The sequence below is a fragment of the Mirounga leonina genome, unplaced genomic scaffold (genome assembly GCF_011800145.1).
Source record: "Mirounga leonina isolate KUSES-001 unplaced genomic scaffold, KU_Mleo_1.0 Mir_176, whole genome shotgun sequence".
Classification (NCBI taxonomy): Eukaryota; Metazoa; Chordata; class Mammalia; order Carnivora; family Phocidae; genus Mirounga; species Mirounga leonina.
Window position 1 is genome coordinate 10,612,668 of NW_023270454.1, and position 16,699 is coordinate 10,629,366.

The 16,699-nt window shown below is 51.4% G+C and overlaps 2 protein-coding genes across 3 annotated transcripts in view; one reads left to right on the forward strand and one right to left on the reverse strand.

Moving 5' to 3' along the window:
- The window catches only part of XKR6 (XK related 6), a 308,257-nt gene that overhangs the window by 28,458 nt on the left and 263,100 nt on the right, over positions 1–16,699 (reverse strand). The gene's annotated exons all lie outside the window — the stretch shown is intronic.
- Positions 12,651–13,336, forward strand: LOC118022137 (60S ribosomal protein L31-like). The gene has a single exon (XM_035022668.1). The coding sequence runs from the start codon at positions 12,880–12,882 to the stop codon at positions 13,303–13,305; it is 426 nt and encodes a 141-aa protein (XP_034878559.1). The 5' UTR covers positions 12,651–12,879; the 3' UTR covers positions 13,306–13,336.

A 16,699-nucleotide genomic window follows, 5' to 3' on the forward strand; every position in this document is an offset into this window, starting at 1 on the left:
CACACCCTCTGGCTCCTGCACCCTCCTCCTCTATCCTTGAGTCCTTGGGTCCCCAGGAGGCAACTGAGGGTGCGTATAAAATCCGGAGTGGGTCTAGGTGACCTCTGAGGCCGCCCAGCCAGCTGCCTCTGCTAAGCCCCTGTGCAAAGTGTGGCCACAAGATGGCGCCAGAGCCTAAGCGAAGCAGGAAAGCTACTCGGCGAGGTGATCTCATCCCCAGCAGGCAGCCTCTTAAGGCCTGCACCCTTCCCTCAGCAGCATGGGGGTGCAGGTGGCCCGCGAGGCCCAGGGCAGGGCCGGATGTGCTGAGTCCCCACAAGGTAGGCTGCTGCTCTTCCAAAACCCTCATCTTCCCCCCTTCTCTGGCAGGTTCCGCGAGCTCACCATCTCCCGGACATTAGTTGACATAAGACGTCCAATTCTCTTCCTGGATTTGCTTCCACATCTTACGGTCCGTGTCACGCCATCTCTCTCCTAAGAACATCGGATTGTGAAACGCATGGGTCTAAAAGCAGGGAGGCAGCGTGTCGTCATAGAACAATGGCTCAGGAAGGCTGGACCACATGGCCTTGGGCCAGTCACTCCCGAGGCTGGGCCTGCGTGATTCATGATCACAGAGGGCAGACTGGAGGAGCTCAAGCTTCCAGTGTTTTTACAACTTAATCCTTTTAGAACCTAAATGAGTGGCTTCATTGAATCTGAAGTCTGGCCTCGCATCTTTATAAATAATAATAGGGGCGCCTGGGTGGCTCAGTTGGTTAAGCGACTGCCTTCGGCTCAGGTCATGATCCTGGAGTCCCGGGATCGAGTCCCGCATCGGGCTTCCTGCTCAGTAGGGGGTCTGCTTCCCCCTCTGCCCTCTTCCCTCTCATGCTCTCTGTCTCTCATTCTCTCTCTCTCTCAAATAAATAAATAAAATCTTTATAAAAAAATAATAATAATAGCTGATGTTTGTATGGCATTCATGTGCCAGGCACTGTTCTGAGCATTTCCTACTTATGAATCCATTTAAGCCTCATAAGAGCCTCTGAGGTAGATACAATATTACCCTCATTTTTCAGATGGCAAACTGCAGCACTGTGCTTAACGGATGGTCCTCAGTTTACCCAGCTAGGTAAGTGGGTGAGCAGGGCTTCAGGCCCAGCAGTCTGGCTTCAGGGTCAGTGCTATTAACTCCTACCCATGCGCCGACCAGGGATGGACCATTTGCCTCTTTTCTTCTGAACTTGGTCCAACTTGTTCCCCTCGCTACAGTGGAAAAGCAGACCGTGGGGCTCTGGTCCAGTTCTTCCGGGGGCTGTGTTACCTTGGGGGACATCTCCTAACCTCTCTGAGCCTCAGCTTCCATATCTTTGAAATGCCTGGCCCAAAGGGGGACCCCAGGAGATGCTGAACAAATGAATGCAGGCAATCATGCCCGCTCCGAGTGTCACAGGGGCTCAAATGCCTGTGAGACTCTCCAGGAGACCAGAAGGCTCAGAGGGCAGCTGTCGCTGCCTCCCAAGGAGCTCTCCTCCCATCTTTCCTTCAGCCCACTCTGCTTATTCTCTCCTCCCCAGTTCTGTCTCTTCCTCCTACTTTGTAAACCAGGGAATTGTCTACAGCTCCTTATATCTGCCTCCAGAAGAACTGTCTAGTTCTCTGAGCACATTCTCACCCTTATACCAGCCCCTTGAAGGAAGATACTTTGTTATCTTCTTTTTCCCATTGGCTCATCTGAGGCTCAGAGAGGTAGAGTGATTCCCCTAAAGGCACACAGCCAGTCAAAGTTCAGGCAAATCAAAGAAGGTCTTACCCAAACTATGTTGCCCCACTGGGAGTTAGCTGTAGTTCTGCCTAATACTGGCCAGGATGGGAAATAAGTGATTTCTAAAGAAGCAGAAGGCTGAACAGTTTTGCTGTCTGGGCCTACAGTCACCTGCTGCTTCTTGTGACACTCTCGGAAACAGTATTTTGAAACCTCTGATTATACAGAACAACCTGCCCTCAAAGCCCCAAATGGTTTTGTGGGGCCTGAAACTTAGAGAATCCTCTTTCAGAAAAATAGAGTCCACCAAACATTTAAAGTAGAAATTGCACCAATTCTATACTTTTTTTCCCCAAAAAAAGTAAGAGAGAAAAGAACATTTTCCCATTCATTTTATGAGGTCAGCATTCCTATGATATCAAAGCCACACGAACACTATATAAGAAAATAAAACTACAGACAATATCCCTCATAAACACAGACACAAAAGTCTTCAATGAAATATTAGCCAATCAAATCCAGTAACGTATAGAAAGAATGATATGCCATAGCCAGTTGGGTTGATCTTGGGAATGAATATAAGGCTGATTCTACATGCAAAAATCAATCCATGCAATCAATGATATTAATAAAGCAAAACACACATTACATTAATTGATGCAGAAAGAAGGCATATGACAGAATTCAACATTGATTCATGATTTATTTTTTTTAAAGATTTTATTTATTTATTTGACAGAGAGAGAGACAGCGAGAGAGGGAGTGCAAGCAGGGGGAGTGGGAGAGGGAGAAGCAGACTCCCTGCCGAGCAGGAAGCCCGATGCGGGACTCGATCCCAGGACCCTGGGATCATGACCTGAGCCGAAGGCAGACGTTTAACGACTGAGCCACCCAGGCGCCCCCATTGATTCATGATTTAAAAAAAAAAAGAAGAAATTCTCAACAAACTAGGAATAAAAGAGAACTTCCTTAACCTGACAGATGAAGGACACCCGCCAAACCCACAGTTAATATCATACTAGATATTAAGTTGAAAGATAAAAAGTTGAATTCTTTCCTCTTAAGATTCGAAACAGATAGTGATGTCTACTCTTACCACTCCTACTCGGTATCATACTAGAAGTCCCAGTCAGTACAATAAGTCAAGAAAAAGAAATAAAGTATATATAGATTGCAGAAAGAAGGAAGTCAAGTTGTCCCTATTTGAAAATGACATCATTATCTAGATGGAAAATCCCAAGGAATATGCAAAAAAAGCTCACAGAATTAATTAGTAAGTTTAGCAAAGACTTATGATACAATGTCAGCACATAAAAATTAAATATGTTTCTATAGACTACTAATGAACAATTGGAAATGGAAATTTTAAAAATATATACCACTTAAATTAGCTCCAAGAAATGAAATGCTTAGAAGTCAATCTAATAAAATGTGTAAGGTTTGAACAAACTGAGGGTTGCTGGAGTGGGTGGTGGGGTGGGAGGGATGGGGTGACTGGGTGATAGACACTGGGGAGGGTATGTGCTCTGGTAAGTGCTGTGAATTGTGCAAGACGGTTGAATCTCAGATCTGTACCTCTGAAATAAATAATGCAATATATGTTAAGAAAAAAAAAAGAAGAAGAAGAAGGTAGCAAGAGGGGAAGAATGAAGGGGGGGAAATCAGAGGGATAGACGAACCATGAGAGACGATGGACTCTGAAAAACAAACTGAGGGTTCTAGAGGGGAGGGGCATGGGAGGATGGGTTAGCCTGGTGATGGGTATTAAAGAGGGCACATTCTGCATGGAACACTGGGTGTTATGCACAAACAATGAATCATGGAACACTACATCTAAAACTAATGATGTAATGTATGGGGATTAACATAAGAATAAAAAAATTAAAAAATGTGTAAGGTTTGTATGCTGAAGCTACAAAACACTAATTAAAAAAAATCAAAGAAAATCTAAGTGATAGACATACCATGTTCATGGTTTGAAAGACTCAATATAGTGATGATATATAATGACAGTCCTCTACAAATTAATGTGTAGATTTAACATGATTTCAGTAAAGGTCCCAGCAGGAATTTTTGCAGATATAAACAGGCAGATTCTAAAATTTATATGGACTGGCAAAGGAACTTGAACAGCCAACACAATTTTGGAGGAAAAAAAGGTAAATTTAAAGAACTCACACTACCTGATTTTAGAACTTACTATAAAGCTACAGTAATTAAGACCGTGTGCTGTTAGCAAGGAGAGAGAAACAGATCAATGGAGCAGATAAGAGTCCAGAAGCAGATCTACACATATAAGGGCAACTGATTTTTGTTCAAAGGTGCGAAGATAATTCAACGGAGAGAAGATAGTCTTTTCAACAAATGATGTAGGCACAGTTAGTCCTTCCCACTCAACCACTAACTTAAAATGTATCAGAGATTCAAAGCTAAAACTATAAAACTTTCAGGAGAAAATCTTCATGATCTCGCATTCGCGAAGAGCTCTTAGAAATAGGACAGCAAAAACATGATCCATAAAAGGAAAAAATCGAATTGGATTTCATCAAAATTAAAAACTTGTGCTCTGTGAATGACATTAAGAGAATGAAAACACAAGCTGTGGAATGGGAGAAAATATTTGCAAATCACATATCCCACGAAGACTACGAAGAACTTGTACCCAGAATAGGTACAGAACACTCAAAATTGCCTACTCACACGAAGGAGGGCAGAAGAGCCCAAGCAAAGGAGAAGCAACAAGACTTCCTGCTTTCCTCCCTTGGGCCTGGCCCCGAGCACCTGGCCCTGAGGACAGGACTCTGCTCCTGACACCCCAGGTGGGATGAGGAATGGGGCACTGACTCACCCCGGGGGCTGCCCTGAGCCTGGGTAGGGGATCAGTATGTATGGGCTACACGGATTTAAGGCAGAGCCGCCCCCACAGCCTACCCCAGAGCCCCCACCCCACCCCCCGATGGACAAATGAGCTGCCGAGGGGGCCACTGGCGTGAGGCCAGGGATCTGCCTGTCGACTCAGGTAATGGTCTTAGCACTCTCCAGCGGCCACTGCTCACCTAGCACCTGGCTTCTTCAGGACCCCAATTCTGTGAGCTCTTCTATTCCACCCAGGGAGTGCTGGTTGCCTCAGAGGGTGGTGCCTCAGGCCCCCGTCTGGTCTGATCTTAGTCCCTGGCATCCCAGCTCCACCTTCTTGCCTCAGGGGTATGTGCAGACGCAGTGTGATGGCAGAGCTAAAACAGACCACACAACACGGCTCCTGCCCTTCCCGTGGGGCTCCTGGCATCCCAGCTCCAGGAGCGCGTCTCGGTTCACAGCAGTAGCACTTACCCAGGACATACAGGACTGGACGCAGAGACCACCACGTGACGTGTCACCCACAGTCCCCTTTGTCATACGCTGATGAACCTACCACCGGTCAGCGAATTGCCTCTTTCCCTAGCTGACGGGGGCCCGACCCCACCCCCCCACCCCCGTCTCTCCATCCAAGCAACTAGAAGGCAACCTCTTCCGTTCAGCCAGAGCAGCGATGCAATTGGTTCCTGGCAATGGGCTGTCCTCTCAGGCCCTGGACCATCGTGCAACTGGCTCAGGACAAACGGGATGCTGAGGCTGAGGTCATGCGAGGACACAGCTATGGGCCCAGCTGCCAAGCTGCCAGGAGGCCCACAGGGCTGGGCCACCAGACCAGGCCCCTCACACACCAAGAGAAGGGGTGGTAGAAGTTCAGTGGCTCCTGGGGGGGAGGGGCAGACCTCAGTGGGGAAGAGCCCAAGGAGGGGGCCGTTCCTTCTTGCCTTCATGATACTGGGAGCCCCCCTCCCTGAGGCCCTGTCCTCCTTCTACCCTCTCCTGTGTCTGCCTCCCTGCCTACAGCCTTGCCCCACAGGCTGGACAGCATCCTGCCTTTCTGGCCCTTCTCACCTCACTCCTCCCCCTAAACACCCCTCCACACACCCTTGCTCCCCCAAACACAGCCTCAGCCCTTCACTCCAAATGGCTGTTCATTGCACCCGAAGTCCCAAACCACAGAATGCCTGCAGGGTCCGTACTCAGAGGCAGGAAGAGAGGATAGTGTAATAACAACACAAGAGCTCAGAGTAGAAATCTTAACTACCCGCCAGGCCTGCGGCTTTACCTGCACCATCTCATCTAACCATCTCATCTAACCACCCCCCCACTCCCTTTCCCTCCCCACCAACTGCAGGAGGCAGGCACATTATCCACCTTCGGAGATGAGGAGGCTGAGTCAGGAACTTGCTGGTGCCACCTGGCCGGTGTTTGCTGACCCCTCGCGTGCCCCCAGAGCCCCGGAATCTTTCTTCGTGGCAATAACCACAGGGCTACTGTGTAAGTGTGTGAGTGGTAGTTAAGACCGGTCACTCCCGTGGGACCCTGAGCCCAGGAGAGTGGGCACTGAGCCCAGCTTTGCACGCCTTGTACCCCCAGCCCCTGGTGCAGCCCCCAGCACACAGGGGCTGGCAAAACACTGCTGACTGAATGAGGTAGCAGGGCACGGCCTGAATCCCCACCTCCGGAGCTCAGAGCCCCCCGTCTGGGTGGCCATGCTACCTGGTGGCTCCCGAGAGCCCCGAGGTGAGGAGGTTGGAGAGGCCTGGGGTCTGAGATGGCAGGGGGCCATCAGGGCCTTGGCTCACCAAGGAGGACTCCATCGGGGGTCCCATCAGGGCCTTGGCTCACCAAGGAGGATCCCAAAGCCCAGAGGTGGGTCTAGGCCAAGGCCATAGCAGCACTCAGGCCCCCAGCAGCCTATCCAGGGCTGCCTCTGCCCCTGGCAACCAGGCCTACGGGGTACCCATGGCGGGGGCGACACACTGAGCCCTACCGTGGCCAAGAAGTGTTCCAGCTCTTTCCAGAAAGATTCAAAGAGCTGACCTCGAACTCAAGACACACTTTTTCCCTGAAACTAACAATAATAGAGTCATTCACTTGGAGAGCTCTTCACTATTTAAAAAAAATGTCTTTCTATTTTTGTTGCATTTAAATACAAGTGGCCACGCCTCCAGGACCACAGTGATGCACCTTGACTCTTACCAGGGTGGGTGAGGCACACACTCTCTCTCACACGCACACAGGTATGCGACTGCATCCAGATACAGTCCACCCCCAAGGACCCACTCAGCACCAACACCACACACAGACACACACGCACACTGTATGCACAACGTCCCCACACCCATAGGGTCCACGCAGCATCCCTGTGTCCCAGCCAACCCTGGAGCGCAGAGGGGGTGGTCTCCCACCCGTGCTTCCCCCTCCGACCCTCCAGGGCCACCTGCTCCCGGCCATTCCCTGTCATCAGGGCCTCCTTGGGGAGGACGGGCAGACACGGAGGACAGAGGAAAAGCCGAACCCACATCCAGCCGCTGAGCCATCTTCGGTAGCCGTGAGCCCTCTCAGAGAACAGGGACGCTGCAGTACTAGGTGGGTGACAGGTGAGAGGGTTCAGGGGTTTCCAGATCCGATGACACACCACCCCCAAGATCAAGGACAAAGCTGGCCTGGCTGCCACCAAAGCACCCAAGGGCTCGCTGCTCTCTGATTTTGCAAAGCATCCCCTCAACCCTGTTCACACGTATTCCGCTCTGCCCCACCTACGCCTGGCTTGCTTGGGAATCCTGACTTGTGGCAGAAGCAGTCCACGGGCTGGGGGCTGCCCTGCCACCATCAGCCCTGCATTCTTGTCTGGGCCATCCTTCTCGGGGTGAAAGCACGGCCTCTCTGGCGTCCTTTCCATTTCTGACCAATCCCAGGGCTGGAAGGATCCGGGGCCAGGGGCTGTGCAGTGGCTGTAGGAGAGAGTGGCCCAAAAGAGGGGTGGGGGAAGGAGGTTCATGGGGCTCGTGTGGAAACCTCACCAGCGTGGGGTTGTCGCCTGCTGTGAATTGCTGAGCCGGGTTACCAGGGCCACTCAAGAAGGTGTTGACTGGGGGACTCCAAGGCTGCTGGGGCATAGAAGCTGTGCTCCTACCTGCATGCCTTTGACTCTGTGCCCAGGAGGAAGTCCTGAGGCTGTTCCCTGCGGGCCTGGAGTGGGAGCAGGCAGCAGAACAGAGCAAAAGCCCTTCCAGTCCTTCCAGATCATTCACAGAACTTGGGGGGGCCGTCAGCACCCGAGTCGTCACAGACAGGGTCAGGGAACAGCCTGCAAGGCTCTATCAGGTTACTATTATCACCATTCCCATTTTACAGAGGAGGACATCGAAGCTGACCTAGATTTGGTCACCTGGGTGGCTCCCCCTTGGCTCTGCATCCAAGGAATACGTTTCCTGCCACCCCGACCTCTCTGCCGCACCTGCTCCCTGCCCCCCAGCCGCACCTAATGGCTCTCCATCTCCAGACCCTGCCGTGTGCCCACCTCTATGTCTTTGTTGATGCTGTCCCCACCTGCTGGAGAGCCAACAGGTGTGGCTCCCTGTTCCTTCCCACGGAGTCCACAGCCCACAGGTAGGAGCAGGGTCCTACCTCCACGTGCTTACTCCACGTCAGGGTCAAATGATTTTCCTCCCCATCCTCCCCTTGTACTGAGTCCCCATTACAGCAATAGCTCCCATTTATTGGGTTCCCCAGGAAGCCAGGCACAATGTAAGCACTCTACACATATTAAGTCATTTGACAAAAAACTTGAAGACCGTCTACAGTGAAGAAATGGAAGCAAGAGAAAGCTCAAGGACATAGCGCCTGGGATTCACACCAGGTAGCCGGGGTCCAGACAGGCTGCTTCTAAGCCCGTACACTATATTCTCCTGTTCGTTATCTTTCTCTCATTCCCCCTCCCTCCCCATCTCATTTACTCCTTTCAACCACCCCATGTGTTGGATAACCTATTAGCCCCATTTTACAGATCAGGAAACTGAGGCTTAGAGGGATTAAACAGTATGTCCAAATTAGAAAGCCAAATTTAAGCCTCTGTTTCAGAGGTGGCTCTGTCACCTGCCTGTTTTGCATTCCTCGAGGCCTCTCTCCTGCACCACCATAGCTCTGCTTGCAGCCCACACTGTGGTGAAGTCACTTACATAGAGAGATGCCTCCCAGCTAGATTTTAACTCCCAGGACAGGTATCTGTACACCCAGTGGCCCCGGCCCACCACGGTGACATCCAATCAGGGGTGCTAAGGTGGATATAGCCCCTGCGCTGATGGAAGACTGGTCTCACTTGGCCAAGAGATGCCTGCAACCCCAGCTTCGAATACATGGAATACATACTCCCCAACATCGATGGCCAGAATGGTGCCAGGAGCTCAATGAAAAGGCAGGAAAGACTTGGGCTGGGACGCCTGGGTGGCTCAGTTGGTTAAGCGACTGCCTTCGGCTCAGGTCATGATCCCAGGGTCCTGGGATCGAGCCCCGCATCGGGCTCCCTGCTCCGCGGGAAGCCTGCTTCTCCCTCTCCCACTCCCCCTGCTTGTGTTCCCTCTCTCGCTGTGTCTCTCTCTGTCAAATAAATAAATAAAATCTTTAAAAAAAAAAAAAAAAAAAGACTTGGGTTGTACACAAGAGAAAACTTACCAACCGGCCTGGCAGGATAATGCTACAATGAGACAGGTGTCCTGCCCCTCTCCGGACAGTTCAGGAAGACAAAAGCAAATCAGCTGGGGCTGTGAGATGTCAGACGCTCCCAGCTCACGAGGACAGCAACTGCACCTGCCCGCGGCACTCTCGGTCCTAGCACTTTATTATAGGCACAGCACTGTGCACCCAACACACACACGAGCATATACACATGTGTCCACACACAAGTCCACTTGTGGACTCCCTCAAAACCACTCGAAATGCCAGGTTCAGTTGGCTCAAGGGGCCTTTAAGCCTGGCACAGGGGAATGTGTGTGCCCATGAAGCCCCAGCTATGGGCCAGGGCTCTGAGTACGAGCACAGACTCTAGAACCTTACCCTTCCTAGCTGACCCTGGAAGCTCCTACTCGCCCCCACCACCCACCCAACACACACACACACACACACACACACACTCCAGCTGAAATGCCTTCTGTGTGGAGGAAAGGTGGAGGGGCTAGTTGTCAGCTCACCCCTGGGAGCAGCGCATCAAATCCGAGCTATTTTTAGCCTTTCTCTTCAGTGTCCCTGGCAGCAGCTGAGCAATGGTGGCGGGCTCAGGGCATACATCTGGGAAAGCAGGCATGAAATGGCATTTCTTTGCAAGGGCCCAGGAGAAATAGCAGGGGGAAAGCAGCATACAGCTTCAGGGAAGGCAGGTGGCTTCAGTGGGTGTCATCCATTAGTCTTCTGCATGGGTCTTGGTGGAAGGGTGGCCTAAGCACCCTTCAACATCCCCAGGCTCAGAAGAGCATAGTGTGGGCGGAAACTGCCCCAGTCTCCCCTGCCTCATTTCCCCACCAGGGCTACTTCTCTGAGACTTGGCAAGAAACTTGATTACAAATATTGAAACACTTTGAAAGCCTACATATTGGAGAAATGCTTCTTGTTCCCCATTATAAGCACCCAGAAGGCCAGAGACCGAGGTTTAGGGTGTCAGTTTATCTTTGCGTATCATATGCATGGGACATCGCTGGACCCTTGGTAGGCATTCTGTGTTTATGTCATGGAAGAATGAACCGATCAGGCAGCCTGTTAATAAAATCCTTGAGCTCTAGGAAGTTCATACATTTATATTCTAAGTGCCCAGGGCATGTGTAAGGAAAGCCTCCCTACCTCCAGGCTCAGGGTTGCTCCGAGACCTAGAGTGCGGCGCATCTCGGAGGGACTCCTCCCCACCCTTTTTCCCTCCTTCTCTTGTCCTCAGGCCTCGCTCTGGCCCAGCCCAGGTCCCCAGTCCTGAATGATTATGTGAGTGCATTTGATGCTTCGCTCTGGCCGGCACGTGCTCTTTTCAATCAGGCGAGCAAGCCCATCTGGTCGCTAGCGCCGCCTTGTGCTTTTCTGCTTGGGAGTGGAGCCACGGCCGTGGCCACAACGGGAGAGGCCACTTTGCTGTTCCCCAAATTAGAATGAAGACCCCTGACGACAGGGCCCTCACAGTATTGCTCCGCCCACACGCCAGTCAAAGGGTATTGCCAGGATCCTCGGCAGCCCACGCACACACAGGCTGCCCCAGTGGAATGGGGGTGATCAGCTCCGCCTAAATGAGGGAAATCCTCCATGGCTGTGGAAGTGCCTCACAACTTCAAGAGGGGCCCATGGATCCAGAAAGTCAAGCACCTGCACTCTGCCAGGGGCTTTGGATCATGTGATAAGCATAGAAACATGCCCCACCCCCCACTGGGGCAGTGGCCCCAGGGAGCCCTAGGTGCGTGCGGCAGGAGGACGTGCCCACGCCTTTGTCATAAGCCTCAGGCACAGGGTGTGGCTAAAACACTCCAGCATTCCCTCGCTGGCCCACAGCGGATCTGTGGCGAATGAATGTGAACCATTCGAGGAGGCCTTTGGCTTACCCATATTCCCTCTCTGGGATCATGTACCCCAGTGGCTTACCCTCCCATGGTACCCTTTCATTGGCCCTAGCTTTTCCCTTTCAGACTCTCACAAGCAGCAGTCCAGACCCTTCCCAGCTGTATTCAGGCATTCAACAGACATCATCGACTTCTGCTGCACGTCAGGTGCTGTGCTAGGTACGGGGGACCCAGCCTCGTCCCTGCCGTTCTCCCTTTGCATGGAGCCTCCCCATCGCACCGCTCTGTGGGTCCCGATGGAAGATGCAGTCACTGTCCCGGTGGTGTGAGAGTTTAAACTCTGGCTCTGGGAACCACCCTCCAGCTGTGAACACTGCCGTGGTGAGTGAGGAGCAGACTGAGGACGACTTGTGTGACAGACTCACTGATGGACTTGACCCTGGCATCAAGGTTTTCCTGCCCTGTCCTGGCTGTGTGGCCCTGGGAGCATTCTTACCCTCCGTGTTTCCTTCTCAGTGAATGAGCTCACGGGCCCTGGCACTACACTGACCCTGCAGACCTTGTAGGGTCTGGTCTGCTCCTCAGAGATCTTTCCAGATCCGTGGTCACCCTGTAGGACTTGGGCCTTCTCCTCCCAGAGCATCCCCGTCTACCCACCCCAAGGCTGCTGTCCTGCCTGGGAGAGGCTCAGCGTCTCCCAGGAGTGCAGCCCCTGCTCCTCCAAGTCCTCTTCTGTATCCCAGCCCGTCTCCAGCCTAGGAAGCCAGACAATGTCCTGTGCGCTGTTTCCTGGGGCCACCCAGGGAAGTAAGCTAAAAATAGAAACAGACGGTGGCATTCAGTGGAGGTTGCACTGAACCAGCCAGAGAGGCCAGCACACTCTGCCAGGTGATGCCAAGCTAAGGCCCACTCGCCAATGTCCTGGGTGGCCCGGCCTTCCCGGGAGGCCCCCCAAAGTCAGGCACAAGAGAGGGTGGCAAAGGCTGGGGCGTTCCCCTGCACCCAGGCCAGAATTCTGCTGCATAAGCCTCACACTCAGGCTGCTCGCTCCCTGACAGTGTCCCCGTTCTCGGCTGGGACACCCGGAATGCAGGAAGAGTTCTGGCTCAGAGTCAGGAAGCCCGGGCCCCAGGGCTGCCTCTGCAGTTGACCAGCTTTAGGGCCTGGGACTCCTCGCCCCCTCTGCCTGACCCCAGACCCCCATCTGTAAAGTAAGGTGATGGATGAGAATTTCCCAGTCCCTCCCAAAGGTCCAGTTCTAAGGGGCAGCCAGGCAGACCCTCTATAACTGCCCCATAACCACCAGGGAGAAGGGCCCATCTTGGTGACCTGGCTCCGGCCTGCCTTCCCCCTTTCTTGGCAGCAATGCCATGGAAGAGGTCACAAGAGGTGGGGCAACACCTCAGCCATATGGGCTGGGCTGAGAGCTGGCTCTGACCATGACGCTCACCAGCTCCACCCCGGCTGGAGGCCGGCATGGGAGGCAGTCTAGCCTTGGGCTTAGATCACCTGCCAGGCTGGAGATGCCCCATCTCCTGGGGCTCCCAAGGCCAGGAGGCCGCACGAACCCCTTCTAGGAGCCTGGCAGAGCTGAGAGCACCACCCTATGCCAGGAGTCCTTGGCAGGGCAGAGCGAGGCTGCACCAGGGATCACGGGTGCAGGTCTTTTCTGTCATTCCCACTGACCAGCCCAGAGATGGCTAGAAGCACACCAACATCACGAGACTCGATCTCTACATCCATAAAATGGGGATAAGAATCTCTTGTGGAGCTTTCCAACCAGGGCCCGGCAGAATGGCTCCCACGAAGAAGGGTGGCAAGAAGAAGAAGGGCCGTTCTGCCATCCACGAGGTAGTGACCAGAGAATACACCATCAACATTCACAAGCGCATCCATGGAGTAGGTTTCAAGAAGCGTGCCCCTCGGGCACTCAAAGAGATCCGGAAATTTGCCATGAAGGAGACGGGAACTGCAGATGTGCGCATTGACACCAGGCTCAACAAAGCTGTCTGGGCCAAAGGAATAAGGAATGTTCCATACCGTATCCGTGTGTGGTTGTCCAGAAAACGTAATGAGGATGAAGATTCAACAAACAAGCTCTACACACTGGTTACCTATGTACGTGTCACCACTTTCAAAAATCTACAGACAGTTAATGTGGATGAGAACTAATCGCTGATTGTCAAAGAAAGGTATAAAACTGCAAAAAAAAAAAAAAAATCTCTTGTGGATTCTCTTTTAACTTCCTGCAGGTGCAAGTGAAGAAAATAATGTGTCCGTACAACAGTCTTCATCTAACACATTCCAAGAACAGAAACAGCCTTGTCTCCTCCCTCAGACGGAGAACACTTAATAATTCATTCATTCATACCTCAGCACATTCTGAACAGAATTTGAGATGGCAGCAGCATATGATATAGTTGGCCATCACCACAGACCCTTCACTCACTCACTCGCCATCCTATCCCTCTCCCAAGATCGCCTGTGAGTAATTGTTGAACATTTTCTGTGAGGCAGGCAGTTTGCCTGAAGTCTCTCATGTGCCATCTTAATTAACCCTCATGGCTGTCCCATCAGGCAGGTATTATTTCCATGCCTTTTTGCACAGGAGCAACCTGAGATGATCTGTGACTTGCCCAAGGTCACAGCACAAGGATGGGGGAGCTGGGACTCACATCCAGGACTGACTGTGAGCCCCAGAACCTCAGCAGCGTGTTCTAAGGTCCCTCTGTGAAGGTGTTTGCAAAACTGCCAATTGCTGCTCAGTTGGGGTCATTCATCCATCAGTTTCCCCAGGAGAAGCTCTCCTGGGCCAGTCCCTGGACCAACATGGCATCCCAGCCCCATCCCCATCCCCATCCTGCCCTTGGAAATCACGTTCCAGGAGCAGGCAGACCAAAAACAGAGGAGCAAATAAGTAACATCATTCCCCAGGGTGGTAAGTGCTGCAGGAGAAATAAAGCAGTTAAAGGGATGGAGATGGAGGAGCGCGTATTCGCGCGAATGTGTGTGTGCTCGCACACGCACGCAGCAAGGGAGGCCTTTGAGGACATAACAGGGGGACCGTGGGCCCGAGTGGGGTGAGGGGCTGAGCCATGCAGAAGGAGCACCCAGGTGGCAGCTCAGAGAGGGGAATGGCTAGAGGAAGAGCAGCAAGGACACCATGTCCGCATGTATCTCTGCAACCTTACATAGTCCTTCTACCTCTCAGGACCCTAGTGTCCTCACCTGTAAAATGAGAAGGCTGGTCTGGACAATCTTTACTGCCCTCATCTCCTTCCATGCCATCAGTGGGCATTTGGGACTAGAACCTGATCTTCTCCTGGGGGTGAGGGGCACACCTGGGGATATGTGGCCTAGCCTGGGGAGCTAGCAGCCCATCTTGTGTCCCTTACTCAGGCGATCTCTCTGGGAAGGGGTGCAGCCAGCAGAGTGGTGCTGTCAAGCATCTCCTGGGCAGAGGACCCCAACAGGGACAGGTGTTAGGGAGCCCAGGGAACCTCCATGGCCAGCCCCAGCTTGAGCCAGCATGAAACGGGCCCACATGTGGCTGGTGGCCTCCGTGGAGGAGGGGATGGGAGGGATGCAGTTTCCTCCTTACCAGGCTTGAGATGGACCTGGGGAGCCTGAGCCTGGGGAGGGGGCCAAAGCAAGGAGTCAACATCTGGTCCCCATGACTGGATGAGACTGGGCCGGAGGCATGACAGGTGGACCAAGAGTCAAGCACAAGTCCCTGGACTTCCTTCAGTGGGCTGGGAGAGCATGGGATCAGCTTCGGTGTGATTCTGAGGCAGGCTAGGTGGCTGGGAGGAAGAGCCAGCTATAGAGATGTTTCTTCCTTCCCCTAGGCACAGCACAGGGTCTGCAGAATGGCCTCCCGTAGCTTTCTTGCACCTCATGCCTAAGTCCCACCTGCCTCCAGGTCAGGCCATTACTGCTCCCTAATGGCAGAACATTTTCATCACCCCTGAACCCACTATCAGTCATTCCCTACCCCTCTCACCACAGCCCCTGGCAAGTACTACTCTGTTTTCTGTCTCTGTGGGTTGCTATCCTGGGCATTTCATAGAAATGGAATCAAGCAATATGTGGTCTTTTGTGTCTGACTTCTTACACTTCGCATAGCACTTTCAAGGTTCCTCTGTATTGTGGCACATGTCCATACTTCTTTCCTTTCTGTTGCCAAATAATATTCCATTGGATGGTTACACTACCTTTTTTCTCTATTCATCAGTTGATGAACATTTGGGTGGTTTCCTCTTTTTGGATACTATGAACAATGCTGCTGTGAACATTCATGTACAAGTTTTTGTGTGGATGTGTGGTTTCTAAGTTCTCAGCTATATACCTAGGAATGGAATCATCAGGTCATATAGTAACCCTAGTGTAACTTTTTGAGGCACTTCCAGGCTATTCTCCAGAGGGGTTACACCATTTTGTATTCCCACCAACAATGTATGAAGGTTCTAATTTCTCCACATCCTTTCCAACACTTGCCATCATCTGTCTTTTTTACTTTAGCCATCTTGTGGGTATCAAGTGACATCTCATTGTAATTTTCATTTGCATTTCCCTGATGACTAATGATGTTGAACATCTTGTCATGTACTTATCAGCCATTTGTATATCTTCTTTGGAATGATGGCTATTCAAAACTTTGTCCTTTTATAAATTGGCTTGTCTCTTTATTATTGATTTGTAAGAGCTCTTTATATATTCTAGAAACCAGTCCCTTATTAGATATATGATTTGTGAATATTTCTCCCATTCAATAGCCTGTCTCTTCACTTTCTTGATGTTTTTTGAAGCACAAAAGTTTTTAATTTTGGTACGGTCTAACTTGTCGATTTTTTTCTTTTGTTGCTTGTGGTTTGGATGTCATATCTAAGAATGCTTTGCCTAACCCGAGGTCATAAAGATTTACTCCTATCTTTTCTTCTAAGAGTTTTATAGTTTTAGCTCTTACATTTAGGTCTATGATCCATGTTAGATGGTTTTTATGTGAGATGCAAGGTAAGAGCCCAACTTCATTCTTTTGCATGTAGATGGTCATTTGTCCCAGCATCCTTTGCTCAAAAGACTATCCTTTCCCCATTGAATTGTCCCAGCACCCTCGACAAATATCAATTGTCCATAAATCTAAGGGTTGTTTCTGGAAAATTCTGTTCCATTGACCAACACGTCTATCTTCATGATAGCACCATACTGTCTTGTTTACAACAGCTTATAGTGAGGTTGGAAAACAGAAAGTATAATTGCTCCAGTTTTGTGATTCTTTTTCAGGACTGCCTCTCTCTCTTTCTCTCTCTCTTGCCCCCTCTTTCCCTCCCTCCCTCTCTCCCTCCATCTCTTTCTCTCTGCCTTCTAACATGTATGGAGTGCAGACCAATGTCAAATACAAGCCTAAGTGTGTCATGTGTATTAACTCATTAACATGACCTGTGAGGTAGGTTCCGTCATGGTCCCATTTTGCAGATGAAGAAACTGATGCACCAGGAAGTCAAGTAACTTGCCTAAGGCCACACATGTGGTTGGTGGCAGGGTTGGGAGGTGAACCATGTGGCTC

Bases quoted from the DNA above. Each gene is read 5' to 3' on its own strand.
- LOC118022137 (XM_035022668.1), top strand. From the start codon at position 12,880: ATGGGGATAAGAATCTCTTGTGGAGCTTTCCAACCAGGGCCCGGCAGA.